At 37.9% G+C, this 15,339-nt stretch overlaps 1 protein-coding gene across 1 annotated transcript in view; it reads right to left on the bottom strand.

The window, feature by feature from the left end:
• Positions 1–3,800: 3,800 nt before the first annotated feature.
• The window catches only part of ulk3 (unc-51 like kinase 3), a 16,461-nt gene continuing 4,922 nt past the window's right edge, over positions 3,801–15,339 (bottom strand). Inside the window, exons 7-13 of the mRNA XM_015382976.1 lie at positions 14,664–14,766; positions 13,230–13,294; positions 12,175–12,253; positions 10,319–10,359; positions 5,902–5,949; positions 5,751–5,814; positions 3,801–4,082 (exon numbers count right to left, since the gene is read on the bottom strand). Coding sequence (XP_015238462.1) covers positions 4,066–4,082; positions 5,751–5,814; positions 5,902–5,949; positions 10,319–10,359; positions 12,175–12,253; positions 13,230–13,294; positions 14,664–14,766 — 417 coding nt within the window. The 3' untranslated portion in view covers positions 3,801–4,065. The remainder of the gene's footprint in view (positions 4,083–5,750; positions 5,815–5,901; positions 5,950–10,318; positions 10,360–12,174; positions 12,254–13,229; positions 13,295–14,663; positions 14,767–15,339) is intronic.

The raw sequence follows: 15,339 nt of genomic DNA, 5'->3' as shown, positions 1-15,339 counted from the left end.
TAAGACATTCAAACCAAGTACAAAATAAAAAGTAAAACCAAAAACCGAACCCTAAAAGAAACAAACGGCAACAAAAAATATGCAGCAAAAAAGTTTTTGGGGGGGGGAAATGAGTGCAACTCCTCTTTGTGCTCATTAACAACTTGGATTAACCTTTCACCTTAAAAACAAATGGTTTTCTCCAGGTTTCTTCCTCACAAAGTTCTGTAATTTAATTCCTTCGGGTGACTGCCTAAAATCTCCAAACTGTGAGATCTGTTTCGCTTAAAGCAAGCTTTTTGTGTGAAGAACTGTCAATATATCTCAAAGTCTATATGATATATGATCATTATGTTAGTTTTTTTTTTTTCTTTTCGAAATATAAATTTTTTTAAATGAATAAATACACATTGAAAAGGTGAGGATGTTTTATGGAAAACAATGATTTGGTAGGTAAAGAATAACAGTAGACAGCTTCATTACTATAGCACATTTCAGTAGCAAGACAAATCAAAGCGCTAAAAAAAGATGGTCAAACTAAAACATTGATGGTAAAATAAAAAAGTTGGACTATAAACCTGATGTTTAGGCCGGTCTAAACAAATATAACTTTAGTCTCCTTTTAAAACAACCGATGGTTTCAAAAGTTTTAGTCTTGATTGAGTTTGTTCCAGATTTGTGGAGCATAAAAACTTAAAGCTGCTTCTCCATGTTTGAATCTGATTCTGCAGATTTTGGAGTCATTCAGACCAGCAGAAGGATTTTAAAGTCCTTCATCTGAGATATGTGGAGCCAGTGGACAGACTTTAGAACTGGACTGATGTTCTCCACTTATTTCATTCTAGTGAGGATGCGGGCAGCAGCATTCTGGATCAGCTGTCTGATCCGATTTTGAGGCAGACCTGTCAAGACACCACTGCAGCCAAGATGAACATAGAAATGAGTTTATCAAGATCCTGTTGATACATGTGTTCTTTAATTCTTGATTTTTTCTTTAGATGGCAGAAGGCCGTCTTATTCCTGTCTTTCTGAGCCTCTGAAAGTTCAGGCCTTTATCAATACACCCAGAATTAGATCCCAATGGGTGGTTTCTAGCTGGATTAACTGATCCTGGGTTCATAGACATATGATGACATCATAATGTAAACTTTTGTGTCATCTGCATAGTTAGGGTAACTTATATTGCTGTTTATTAAGAGATGAATAATGAGATGCATGTAGGTATTGAATAATAGAGGCCCTAAGGTGGACCTTTGGAGTCCCTTGCAATGTGATTTTTGTGATCTGTGATGTAAATATATCTCCTGACACAAAAACCTCCTGGTCCTCTAGGTATTGGGGATTTAAACCAGTCCAAAGCTGCACCAGAATGGCTGACCCAGTCTTTCAGGTGCTCTTAATAAAATGGAGCAACCAACAGTGTGAAACGATGCACTGAGATCCAATAGTACCAGCACTTTAGTTCTTCCACAGTCTGCATTTATACGAGCGATTTAACACATTATCAAGGACAGCCTGTTTACTGTGGTTGGCACCAAGGCCTGACCTGCAGACGCTGAAGTGGCTGGTCATTGTTGGTTTAAATAATCTCACTGCTAAAGCACAGATCTGAGATGGGCCTATAGTTCTGCAGTAGCAGCTGTATGAGTTGCTCTTGATCAGGTTTGATAATTGCTGTTTTTAGGGCTTGTGGGAAAAAACCTGACAAAAGAGATGAGTTAAATCGGACCTTATGAGGCAAAGCTGTTGAGACTGTTGGTAAAACCTCTCCAAAGGCTGAGCTTATTTGGTGTACGATTTCTTCTACTGTTTTATAGTTTACTTAGTGAAGTTAGGACATTTTGACAAAATCAGAAATAGTTGGAGAAAACTGTTGTTCTTGACTTGATAAGGATGTACAGACTGATCATTTTATCTTTTTTTTCCTCAGGGAAAATTCATTGCAGGCCCTGGTAGAGTGGAGTTTAGATGCTACTGTCATAGAAGGGTCTGTTAGCTAAGAATTGGTAATGTAAAAAAAGTACCAAGTCTGCCTCTGATTGGCTGAGCGGCATCTGTTGACATCACTGTCCTTGAAGGTTAGGCTCCCAGTGAACCGCTTGGTTCTATCAAGGAGTAAATTAGAACCAGTAGAAATAAAACGTGCCAAACAGGACAAGAGGAACCTGATCAACTAGTTCCGACTTAGTCTAAATATATTGCTTACTGTGAATATTGGCTTTTAACGTTATATTTAAAATAAGACTGATTTGGAAGTGTTTATTGTGCCTGATGTTTTAGTTTGGTATTTTTATGCACATAACTTTATACTTAAGTCTGACCAATTAGGTCATTTTAAGGCATTAAATCAGATGTTATAATCAGTTACTTAGTGCTCGAGTCGCCTTTTTACTACTTTTCTACAATTCATTGAGTTCTTAGATGGCCACTTTATTGATCTTGCAATGGAGAAATGTGCTCGTTACATTAGCTCAAATATTTAAAGGAGAAGAAGGTGCCAAAGGAAGAAAAAGGTTTATGGGATATATACAGTGCATGCACATACGACAACCTTTTTTATGTTAATAGTAGGATCATTATACAGGGTTATTGCACAGGGTGTTTACATGGGTATTTATATAGATAGATATTCATATTTATAATCAGAATATCTTTCTGTTTTTTTTTTCTTCATTAAATAGAGGCTCAGCTGATGTTAGTATAAAAGTTATGGTTGTATTTTTACTATCAACCAACGCTCTCAGTGATTCTTCTCAGTCTTTGGCTAAACGGCTGATTTATCCAATCTTTACATTTTTATTGACAAATCCTCAGGTTTAATGTTTAAGAAATCCCAGCATAAAAAAAGTTAAAAACATCCTCGAACATCCTGATCTCAAATTAGATTGTTAAACTGAAGCTTGTTATAATTCTAGTCTTTTTGGTTTCAGGACAAATTCAACATAATTTTGCTGATGAAGGTTCTCAGTCTCAGTCATCCAGGTCATAGTCATTCCGTAAAAATTAAAAAAAAATATCCACTGGAAATCAAGTCCAGTGGATATTTTTTGAATTTTTACGGAATCAACATAATTTTATTGATGATCCAGAGAACAACCAATTACTTGTAAACATTTCAAAACTACCGTATTCACTATGTGGAAACAAACAGACTTGACATTTCTTAATCATGTCATTTTTATTCTTTATTTATAATTAGTCTTTTAATTTACATCTTATACTTAAATAAATACAAAGTAAAACAGTTTTTTTATGTAAAAAAAAAAAAACAGTACAGCAGTTTTGCCTAAATGGTCTCCCTTTGGAAAAAATAAATGACAGAAAATGTAAAAGAACCATCAGCATCTCTCTCCAACATGTACTTTAATTAAAGCCTCCATGGTTTCCTGTGGAGAGTTTGTCCAAATAAAGTTTCCCATCATAACCTAAACACAACACCAGTGCAAACAAGGCAGAAGCCGCACCTCTGATGAGGACTGTCAGTGATGAAGCACGGCGAGTCTGCGGCTGAGCCACAGTAAAGGCCGCCGAGAAGAGGCTGCACAGATCTGATAAACACTACAGCTCAGGTTTGATTGCCTTTCTTGGAGCTTCATAACATGCGGGAAGGACGTGTAGATGTTGTCTGCTATTCTAATGCAGCGGTCTCAGTTTTATTCATTTAGACTGGCAGGTTGGTATTGTCATCCGAGCTGTGCATCATTTACATATCAATGGTGATTCTGGAGGAGGGGGATTGAGTCTCAGCTCTCTAACAACACACAGTAAGGGCAGAAGGCTTTCACATTCCCCAAAATTAAAGAGCTAATTCAGAACTTTTAAGAAGAAAATAAAAAGTAGGAAAAAAAAATCCTTCAAACTGAGTCCTTTACCTGCCAATTCATATAGTAGAGGAGCTTTACAGCAGCAGCCAAAGCATCTTTGGCTGGTAACTGTCACTTCCCACCCAGATAGTGTACTCAGTGGGTTAGGATGCAGTGTGCTTTGGCCCCTGCAGAGGCCTGCTGTGGTGAGGGCTCTGTGTCCAAGCTGAAAACTGACGGACAGTCCGCAGAGCATTCCTGGGTTTTACAGCTGCTGCGCCGCTCACTGCAAGCTGCAGGCTGAAAGGAACCACAAACTCGTGTTATTCATCAATGCCACACGTCTCGAATAAAAAAAAAAAACGTTTCCCACCATGTTTCAGCTCATTAAGCGATAACCACACCTGTCCTTATAGATTAGAATGTCATAATTATGGAGGGAATTTTGTTCCATTGTTGGTGGAAGCAAAAAAATTAAATTTGACAGAAGTACCCCTATTTTACCACTAGATGGCAATAATTCTTACACAATATCCCTTTAAAAAGTTTTTTCAACATGACATTCCTGGATTGCATTATTTGTTTCAATTCCTCATTTACAAGAGGTGTTCTTTACTTGCAACAATAATGGAGCAAAATTCACTCCATAAATAATTACACCACATTTGAAAAGGTATGAATGACTGTATTTCTTCACTAATAGGTTATTCTTACACTTTTTTCTAAGGTCCACATTTGTGTGACCATTTGTGGATATATACACACATATATATATACACACATATATATATATATACACACATATATATATATATACACACATATATATATATATACACACACATATATATATATATATATATATATATACACACATATATATATATACACACACATATATACATACATATATATATATATATATAAAAAGGCTTGTTTTTTTTAATTCAGGATTCAGGATTCGATTCAGGATGTTCCAAGTTCTGATCATTCAGAGGAATTTAATTTGCCATTCACCAATGTCAATGTAAAAAATGAAGCAAGAAACATTTTCCTTTAGATGATTTCCAAGGCTGTATCTCTGCTACCACTTCCTAAGCTGTGGAAATGCTTGGCTTCAGCCTCTCTGAGTTTCTGCGTCCCCTGTTATGTGTAGAGGTTACTCCGAAGATGCAAAAACACTTCCTGTAGTTCCGCCTGTAAGGTAAACTGTATCAGCAGTACAGTGCGCTGATTCTGGTCATTTTGCTGCATATTTTGGTACAGTCTCAGGTCAGCAGACAGGCATGGGCGTTGCTGCGACCCGCTCTGAAGCAGCTGCTGTTGGAGCCATGCCAGCTGCTGGCTCGGGCTGTAGTGTGGTTTCATTAAAACAACAACAGCAGGGTAAGAAGCCGCATTCTTCATAAAACTTGAGCAGCGAGCTGAGTTCTTAGATCCCTTCCCCCTTTCCTTATTTTTTTTAAACTCATAATTCCTCGGGAATTTAGTCCTGAGAACAGGATATTGTCTCGGTGTCCAACAGCAATCTTGGAGTTAAGCCCAGAAAATACTCTGAATTAAGACTTTGTCCACATATGTGACCATGAGGGAGAAGCAGTTATATTAAAACCTAAAAATCTTCAGCGGGATTTAAATATGTATGTGAAAATAGTCATTAAGTATTAAATAGAAATAAGAAGCATTTGCAGGCTGTTGTTTCTTTTTTGAAGTTGGTGTTATACAGGCCATCCTTTTTCTGCATCATATTCCACAATATTAGCTTTAGAAAAGCTCAGCGCTGCTCAACATCCTGAGTTTGAGCATGACGATGGCATATAGTCAACCGCTGGGAAAGGATTCAATGGAGGGACATTTTATTTGAACCTGCGGACGTCGATTTTCCCTCATCCTCCAGCCAGTTATGGCCGCAAACCTTCCAGTAGAACCCTGCTGCTTTAACATAAATGAGTTTAAGAGGGAACTCACAGCCTCTGACGGATTCAGCGAGAGATTCTCGGTCGAGGGACACATCCCTCTCAGTCTCCTGCATCTGAAACATGAACATAAACTTGTCATCGATATTTGGCTCACTTCCTGGATTTGATGTACAACTTTAGCGTTTTAAAAGTTATTTTACCTTGATATGCTTCTTGAGGTATTCAGCTCTGGTCATCAGGCTTTTAATCTGACAAGAGACATAAAAAAAACCCTTTATTACCATTTCACAATGAAAATTGTTTGTATTCTAGCTTTACAGGGAGCAGCTAAACAGGTAATTAAAAATACCTTTAAGGCACCACGTAAAAACATGTATACTTGACGATTGTAAAGTTAGAGAGAGAGGTAGAGAGAGAAAGAGCTGAAACTTTTCTTAAAGAGTCTTAAAGAGGCTTTAATGATCATTTGGACGGCTGGTTCTTAGGATCCGGCTCCAATCCTGATATTATTTCACCGCGGGACTTTAATCAGGATCCCTCTAATCAGTAAGGGCAACAAATGTGGAAACAAACTCACGCATGTTAGCAAAACATGATACTGTAGGACAACAGCAGCCATGTGAAGTTAAAATAGGGAACAGCTCCACAAAAAGAAAGAAAAAAGCTTTTTCTGAAAAACTTCTGAACTCAAACAGTGTCCAGCCACGGAGGAGCGTGTTCGGCTGTTTTGGGTTCTAACAAACACACGTGCTTTTAATTTAACCCTGCCTCCCTCTGCTGCATTAGCTTATTACAACCGCATCTGAATTTGCTTAAGGCAAGCACCCATAAAACTTCAAACATGGAGGTCTATGAGGCCCAGTCAGGGCCCTGCCCTCTCTCCTGGGGTTTGTTGGTGGAAGATGTTGTGTTTTGTTGGTTCAGCTGCTGGGTAAACAATGGCCAAAAAGAAAACACAAACAGAAAACCAACAGCAAACCTTCAACTTCTGGCGGTTTAAAACAACAGGATTCTCTAGATTATTCCTAATTTCTCATTTTATTCTCTGTTTGAGTTTCAATCATGGTTCTTTATTCCTCATTCATTTTATCACCATCATTAATGGTACTCTGGGTTACATGTTTTTAGAAACTCAAACCCTGTGCTGCCTATAAAAGCCTGACCCGTCAGACTTCAGAGGAAGGATTGGGTTTGATGATTACATGTCTGACAAAGGTCATTTATTCTTAATTACTAATTTTGGCTGAGCAGTCAAATCAGAGATGGCAGCTGGTGGTTCCCTCTACCAGAGGAGAATTAAAGATGGTGCTGTGGTGTTTGGCGACTTCAGCTGATGCAGAAATATTTCAGAGAGTGTCGTCATAGTTTGTCTCTGCAACATGAGGTCTTCTACCCCGGTCAACCCAATGACTGGTCCCCTTGTTTTCAGCATCTATTCAGCTGTATAGTTTGTAGGTTAAGTTGATATAGACAGCTGTTCCTTCCTAACAATCTTCAATAAATTTCTTTAAGTATGTGTGAAGGTGTTAGCTGAGAGAGAGTTTCTTTTAGTTACAAACCATTTGGCTGGTTAGAAAACAGACAACAAAGGCGGCTAATTGTGCAGAAATTTGACTGACTGAGTTTAATGCTGCACCTGCTTTGTTGCTTTACTTCTTAGCTTCTCTGTGAAACCAACTACCAGTTTTAGTCCGCCAGGCAGACACAAAGTCTTCACAAACTTTCCTTTTTGATAAACCTCAAAGTTAGAGTGGCTCAGGTTATCCACAGCTATCTCTATAGTTATGCTGCTATCGGTTTAGGCTACTGGAAGACATAGGGACCTCTTTTTCATGCCTCATGAGACCATCCTGATCTCGCGAGCTTTCAAGGTTTCCCTCGCTAATCAGTCTGGAGACTCTCTGTTGAAGAAAATTTGGAGCCGTTCACCAAACGAACGTCCAATCAGCGTTGGCTTTGAGGCGGGTTGAGGTGTGACGCAACGAGAAGCGCGACAGTTCAGTCTAAAGAACATGGCGGCTTCAGCCGATGAAACTAGCGTTAGCGTGGCTATCGAGCAAGTTTTATCGGAATTACAGAGTATTTCTTCCCTGAAAGAAGAGCAAAACACTGCTCTGGAGGCTTTTCTCAGAGGAAAAGATGTTTTTGCTCTTCTCCCGACTGGTTTCAGCAAGAGTTTGATCTACCAATTGGCTCCTCTTCGTCGTCGCTCTGTTAGTACGTCATATGCTTCGTTGATCTGATTGGTTTATTTGGCCCGTCTATCACCATTCTATTCCTGTTCAAAGGGAGTTCAAAGGGAGTTTTTACTCTCCACTGTCCCTACAAGCATGCTTGGTGTGAGGGATTGCTCAATGAGTCGATGCAATCAATATATTTTCCTTAGATAGAAAACTTTAAACCAATCCAACTGCTTGACTGGTTGAATTGTCTCTGTAAAGTGCTTTGAGATGACATGCATTGAATTATCTCTATAGAAATAAATTGAATTGAATGTAATTTTTACCAGAAAAATAGCTAAAAGCCTCATGTGAAGTCACCCTTTTCTATCTGCATTGAAATGCAAGCCAGAGGCATATAGCAAATAAGTCATTGCAGTACAGAAGTAATTTTTGAGGATCTGTAGTGAGCTATTAACAAAATCTATACTTTAATTTGTTTAACTTCTTTTTTTAATTTTGCCTCTTTAAAACAAACGTTAGTTTCTTGCATTTCTCTAGAAAACCTCTCATTTTAAAAATTGATAAACCCAAGTTACCAAAGAAAATGTTTGCATTATTGGTTGTAAATTGTAGCTATTAAGATGATTTTTTTATTTTTTTTCCTTCTCTTTAACAGATTGGAGCCTTTTTATTGCTTTGTTACAGAGCGTGCTTCTATTTTTCACTGGCAGACAGCACAGCAGTGGATGGATGTAGTTCCACATGACTCAGGCTAAAGCAGGTTTTCAACAAATTCTACCTTGACTGTTTGACTCATGAATTAAAGGGACCAACAACAAAAAAATTAAAAATTGTGTTGTTCTTATGTATGAACTTTAAACACTTTGCTCCTCCTCAGACATACCTGTATTGCTTTTTTGCCAATCTTAGCCTCACCTGACCAAACAAAACAATCTAGTCAGTTGGTTCTGCAAACTGCACATGTGTAGTGATTGTAGGCAAATAAAAGGCTTTTTCTAGCAAAAGTACGGCTTTTAGACAGCTACTTATAGTTGCTATGATGATTTGGTGACCGCAAAGACCACACAATTTGCCTCAGATATTTTATCACTCTCAATGTGCATGGTGCCAGATCCAACATGGATCCTTATCCAGCAGGATAAATGGCTAACCTGACTGCACCAGATGGATTTGCTCCGCATATCCATCTGGAAACCTTCCGTTGAAGTAATTTTGGGAAGGGGCGAAAATACTGGTTAGCTGATTGGCCTATGTTGGTGATAGACGGGCCAAATAAACGAATCAGATCAACAAAGCATATGACGTACTAACAGAGCGACGACGAAGAGGAGCCAATTGATAGATCAAACTCTTGCTGAAACCAGTCGGGAGAAGAGCAAAAACATCTTTTCCTCTGAGAAAAGCCTCCAGAGCAGTGTTTTGCTCTTCTTTCAGTGAAGAAATACTCTGTAATTCCGATAAAACTTGCTGGATAGCCACGCTAACGCTAGTTTCATCGGCTGAAGCCGCCATGTTCTTTAGACTGAACTGTCGCGCTTCTCGTTGCGTCACACCTCAACCCGCCTCACAGCCAACGCTGATTGGACGTTCGTTTGGTGAACGGCTCCAAATTTTCTTTAACGGAGAGTCTCCAGACTGATTAGCGAGGGAAATCTTGAAAGCTCGCGAGATCAGGATGGTCTCACGAGGCTAATAAATGGCACCAGCAACTAAAAGAGTCTTTATGTTGATTCTTATGTAAATATCAGACAAACAGAAGGTTATAGACTCCTTATTAGCAGGACATCAACTCAAAAAGGTCAAATAAAAATCAAAAATTGAAATAGTTACATTTATTTTAAAGAGACTATTGGTCATATTAATAATTCTGTCTGGTTCACCTTGTAAAATGTAATTTCTTAGATGTGGAATCCTCTCTAAATTTTCTCTAAAAAATGTTTTCCTATCCATCTATAACTGGACTTCATGTCTACCTGATGGGCTTCAAAATGTGCTTGCTGTAATTCGGTGCCATGAACATGAATTCATTTTTAAAATTAAATCGAATTAAATGAAATGTAACATTTTTAAATATATGATTCATGTTTTCTTTTGTTTCTGTTTTATTTCGTTTGCTTTTACAATTAAAGCTAAAACACAAAGTTGTAAAACATCAAATATTAACCTGAATATCTCAAAAACAAAAACATTGCAAAAACATTCCCTAATGTCACATTTAGCCCATAAATAGAGCATTTAGAATAAAATGGTTTTCATTTATTATTGATGTTTAAAGCCATACCGAAGCATCAGAAGGTTTAATGATAACAATGGATGATATGTTGGGCTATTTTTAAAGGTCTTGCTGCTAATAAAAATAAAAAACATGGGTCATGTGATGATTACCTGTAAGCCTACTGGTGGCTAAAGCAGAACCTTTTCTTCACCCACTCACCTCACCATGAAGCAGCTCTCTCCTGCGACCCTGGGGCTCAGCTGGATCAACAAGAGTGAGGGGGGAGAGAAATAAAACAAAACAGCAGAGAAGTAATGAAAGTAAAGTAGCAGAGGAGCCTAGCATCCATTTACGTTGTTCAAGAAGAGGCAGATACTAGATTTGATTTCAGGAGCGTGTTGACCGGAGTCTCAAGGAGTGGAAATTGTTCTAATGGAGGCCATTGTTTTCAGAGCGAGCTGCGCTTGAGGGCAGAGAAATGGAAAACGAGAGGAGGAGGAGGAGGGCAGAGTGGCAGGGAGGTTGACTGGGGAGCTAAGCAGCAAAAAGCTTCAGGGGGAACAAAAGGACCTCCTAAGAATCTGCGGCAGAAATGATCGATCCATGATTCCCTTACCAGAGATCAGATTTTACGTAGTTTTTTTTTTTGGTTGTTTTACTCCACAGCATCTTTAACCAATCAAGTTATTGAAACTGGGATAATAGTTTTTGTTTGTCTCCAGGTTTCAGTAACACACACGGCTGAATTATGGCGTCTGAATGTGAAGCAGATGGCGGGACTCTCATACCACACACAGGGCACTGGCAGCGGGTCTCATCCCAGCTCAAAGCCACATCTGGATCACTCTGTTCCACCTCCTCCATTAGGCTCAACTCATGAACCAAGTCTGATGGACGCCAGGCCACAGAGCCACTCGCCTCTTCGGATACTGCACCGTGCAACGCTAAAACGACTCCAGATCTTCCCGCTGCTGCCTCATCCCATCGAAATCACTACATCTTAAGTCTCTAAGCTCCCGTCTAAATTTTCATCTGTTTCTGTTTTATTTCTGTAGTATTACTCAACATTGTTTAGCTAATCCGTAACCTCAGCTCTTATGAAGGAGTCCTATTCTGCTTATGAAAAACAAAACATTTCTTAATTTCACTACAAGAGCGCTGACTCAACATTAAAAACGACTTTAAGTCGTAGGGAACTCGTATTTAAACGTCAAATCATTCTGGCTTAAACGTATATATAAATGCACTCTTTATCAAACCCTATTGTCCCAAAAGTTAGAAAATTTTTAATTGAAAAAAATCCTGTCTTAAAATCTGTGCATTTTTTCCCCGTTATCTTCTGCAGGCCAGTTATTTATATGTCAGCCCGAACACCTAAATTCGGCCAATCATATATCAACGGTCATCCGCCAATCAACTTTTTTCGGTCATAGCATCTTGATTCATGTGTCGCAGCTAATATACGCAACGATTGAAAAAATAATCCTTTCCTTTCCCATTGAGTTGCGTCCCAGTGTTCACGGGGATGGACGTCTGTGTCTTCGGCAGGCGTAGAGCTAACAGAACTGGCAGCGTTGCGAGGCAAGGGCTCCAACATGTACGGCTGGAAGGCTTCTACACCAAACCAAGCTTCTGCCGCCCTGGCGTCCTCTTCCACAACATCTTCGTCCCCACTTTCCTCCTCTAAATAAAAAATGGATGACGGAGGAGACTCATCCACGACCTCCGACACTAAACTCTCCTCCTCTTGCATGTTTCCGCTGTCCATAGCGTTCCTTGACAGTGTTGTTGCTTGGTCTCAATGGAATTTCCCATTAGTAACCTACTAGCACTAAGTTGCTAACTGGTTAGCAAGATGCTTCCCACAAACCGGCACAATCAAACTTGCTTGCGAACCTTCCGCCACAACGATCCCGCCCCCTTGTTAATCGACCAATCACATTTACTTTATTCACTCATGTAAAGTCGGGCGCCACTCGGGAGAATTCGGAAATGCAACGGTTGGAACGGCCGCTTCCCTGCGACTTTATGGATAATGCAGTGAAATAGTGAAATAGTCAAATAAATGGGTATACCTGCTAAAGCTAACAGAAGCTCCCCTAAACACTGCTGGTACACGTCCAAAGCTTCGTGATCATCTGATCCATATTCCTCCTGGGAAAGACGATTGAAAGAGTCAGATCACCATTTTAAATGATAAATCCCACAAAAAAACAAATCTAATTTCTTTTTCCTCTAGAAGAAGAAGTCTATTTTATAGGATAAAAGAACCCTTTATACTGAAGTTCTTTTGTTTTTATTTTGTTGAGTATCAACCACCAACCTTGAAGTATTTATTTGGGACTTTATAAGATAGACCAATAAAAAGCAATTAGGTGGAGTGGAAATTATGCAGCGTTTGGAAACATTTTTATCCACTACAAATCTCAACATTTGATGCAAACAACTGCCTCCAGAATTTGACTAACAGGTGTTCATTTCAAAATGAATTCAGCAATAAAGCAGACATGCATTATTTCACAGAAACAAAGAAAAAGAGAACAAACTCATTGTGCTTTCGTAAAGATAAAGGCTTCGCACAGCTTTGCTTTATTAACTTTCTGGGTGAAATAATTCTTATTTGTAAAAAAAAAAAAGTCCTTCTACTTAGCATTTCTGTACTATTATTTGTGTGTCAGTCAGATAAAATCTGCTAAACATGTTCTGTTAACTGGAGTCAATTTTATACCATTATTGTTTTGTGGTAAATCAAAATAGGAAAAAAATACTTTAATAAAAAAAATGATGCTGTGATGAAACTAGAACAAATAAAATGTAGGAATATAAAAAATCTGAAAAAAAGCAAATTTCATGAATAGTTTGAAATAAGAAAATCTGAGAAAACCGCAAAGTTACTCTTGAAAAACTTTAAAAAAAAATCTTTTTAAAGTTTTATTTCAGTATTGGACTACTTGTTTTCAAAATTTCCATTTACAAAACATATCCTTAGTTTGCAACAACAATGGAACAAAATTCACTCCGTATCATAGGGCTACCAATAGTTTTGGTGATTTTTTTCTTAACTTCTGGTTGGTTTTATTGCATGATTTAATTTCTTAGACCTTCATCTGTGAACATCTGGGTATCTAACCTTAGCAATGGCTGTAGAGGCCATGTCCAAGGCGGCCAGGAGACGTGGTTGGTCTTTAGACATTTCTGTCAGGAGAAAGACAATTCTTAGATTTGAATCAATTCTTAGTTTAGACTATAAACTCAGACCTTAAGCATATTCACTAAAAGTGTATGGCAGTTTAAAATCTTTAAACCAATAAAAATAACCGCTTAAACCTCAGGGTTTCATTGGTTCAAACAAATGACACCAATTTTCATCAACCAATATTTGGATAAAATCGTCCATATAGATAGAAACAGTACATGCTGGCTGGATGTTTGACGAGTTTTTACTGCCATAAATGACATTAGGACATAGGGTCAGCAAGGATATTCTTGAAGCTGAACTTTAGCCTGCTTTATCCTTTCCACAATCAGATGTGTTGATTGGCATTGCTGACATTTTAGTAAACTAAAGTGTGACAAACCCATCTCACCCAGACCATCACCTCCAAGGGGAAAGAACAGGACAAAATGTTTAAGATTATGTTAATTTGGAATGGTTAAATATACAGACATGCCAAACAACATTTATGGTCACGCTGTAAAAATACAAATCTAGGTAAGTTATTTTTTTGTTAAAGAGCTATATTTTCCCTTGATTTGGGTAAATAAGCAAAACAATCTGCCAATGGAATAAAAATACTTAGGTTAAAATAATAAAAATCTCTATTATCTTATTTTCAAGTGAATAATATCTACTTATCTTATTCTAGGAGGAAAATGTTCATTCTATTAGCAGATCACACCATTTACCTGCTCAAATTAAGGGCAAATACACTTATCTAGATATTTTTTTACTTATTTTTCCAATACTTTTTCATCATCATGCTGAGGGTGTGTTTTACTGCCAATGGCATTGCATTTTAAAACTAAATATAGACAGACACATCAGTCAGTGGATATTTTTGGCAGGTATTAGTTAATTTAGCAGCCATGGCTTGAGTTAAACATTAAGCACATGCATCGATATTCCATCCATTTGCTTTGTTTGGTTTCTTAATAAAGGTTTCTTTTCATTTGAATTGAAAGATTTATTATCATTGTATCATATGTTTAATCATATAAAGAATTAAAAAGTCGTATCAGCCCGGAAAGAAAAGAAGAAAAAAAAAATCAGTCTCCTCATTGGCCTTTAACAAAAACGTGTCTGTTGATCTCATTACAAACGGAATCGAATAATGTGGGAAAACATTAAGCTTTTACTTTGCAAAAAATGCTCAAAACCAGACAAGGTTGTTGCTTCGGAGGTGAAAGTCAGTTTGCAACCTTTATTATTAATGTTCCTGTCAAAGAAATAAATCCATCATGTCGGCAAAGTAAACTAACAACAACAAATACTGGAACAGATCAGGCTATAAATGTAAAACCTAATCAAATGTTTGTAAAAAAAAAACAAACATCTGATCTTTACCTCGGAGAACGTCTCTGGATGTCCGAGCTTCCTCGAAGCTCCGTTTGTTGTCCGAAGCGAGCAGAGCCTTCAGCTCCTCGGCTCTCGACACGTACTGTTTAACCTGTGGGCAAAACCTTTACAGTGATTACTTTGATCTCCAGAAACGATTCAGTTACAGCAATGAATTAGGACCTAATTGGAAAGAAAAAAATACACCCATATTAATTTTTACGCTGACTTTCAAATATCCTCTGACATCTACAGGTTGTCACACCTCTAAAATCTAAACATTTCCCTGACCGCGGCAGCTGCTGTTCTCTAAATAGGAATTTTGTTTGTTGGCCTGCAAATAAATGTCAACATTTGACATATGGAGAAGTTAGAAATACTAATACTTGGTTAATCGTAAGTTTTATAAAATTAATATTCAGTATAAAAGTTTATAAGGAGACCTAATTAAGTATTGAGTGGAACAGAGTAAAGTCCTGCTTTAAAGGAAAAGTCCGGTCAGCAAGGAATGATCAATGGATAATTATCTATACCTAAAACTAATATGTTTATAATGAATTTAGTGTTAATCAGTAAAAAAAAATAAAAGTAATAATTTTCATTGCGATCACAGAGTCTGGGAGCGGCCATTTTTGCCCAAATATAGTAGCCCCTCCCTCCTGCCATCTTCCGGCCGTGACGTCAC

This window comes from Cyprinodon variegatus, unplaced genomic scaffold (genome assembly GCF_000732505.1).
Source record: "Cyprinodon variegatus isolate N-32 unplaced genomic scaffold, C_variegatus-1.0 Scaffold271, whole genome shotgun sequence".
NCBI lineage: Eukaryota > Metazoa > Chordata > Actinopteri > Cyprinodontiformes > Cyprinodontidae > Cyprinodon > Cyprinodon variegatus.
The sequence above is the reverse complement of the archived record's forward strand: the minus strand, read 5'-3'. Positions and strand labels throughout refer to the sequence as shown.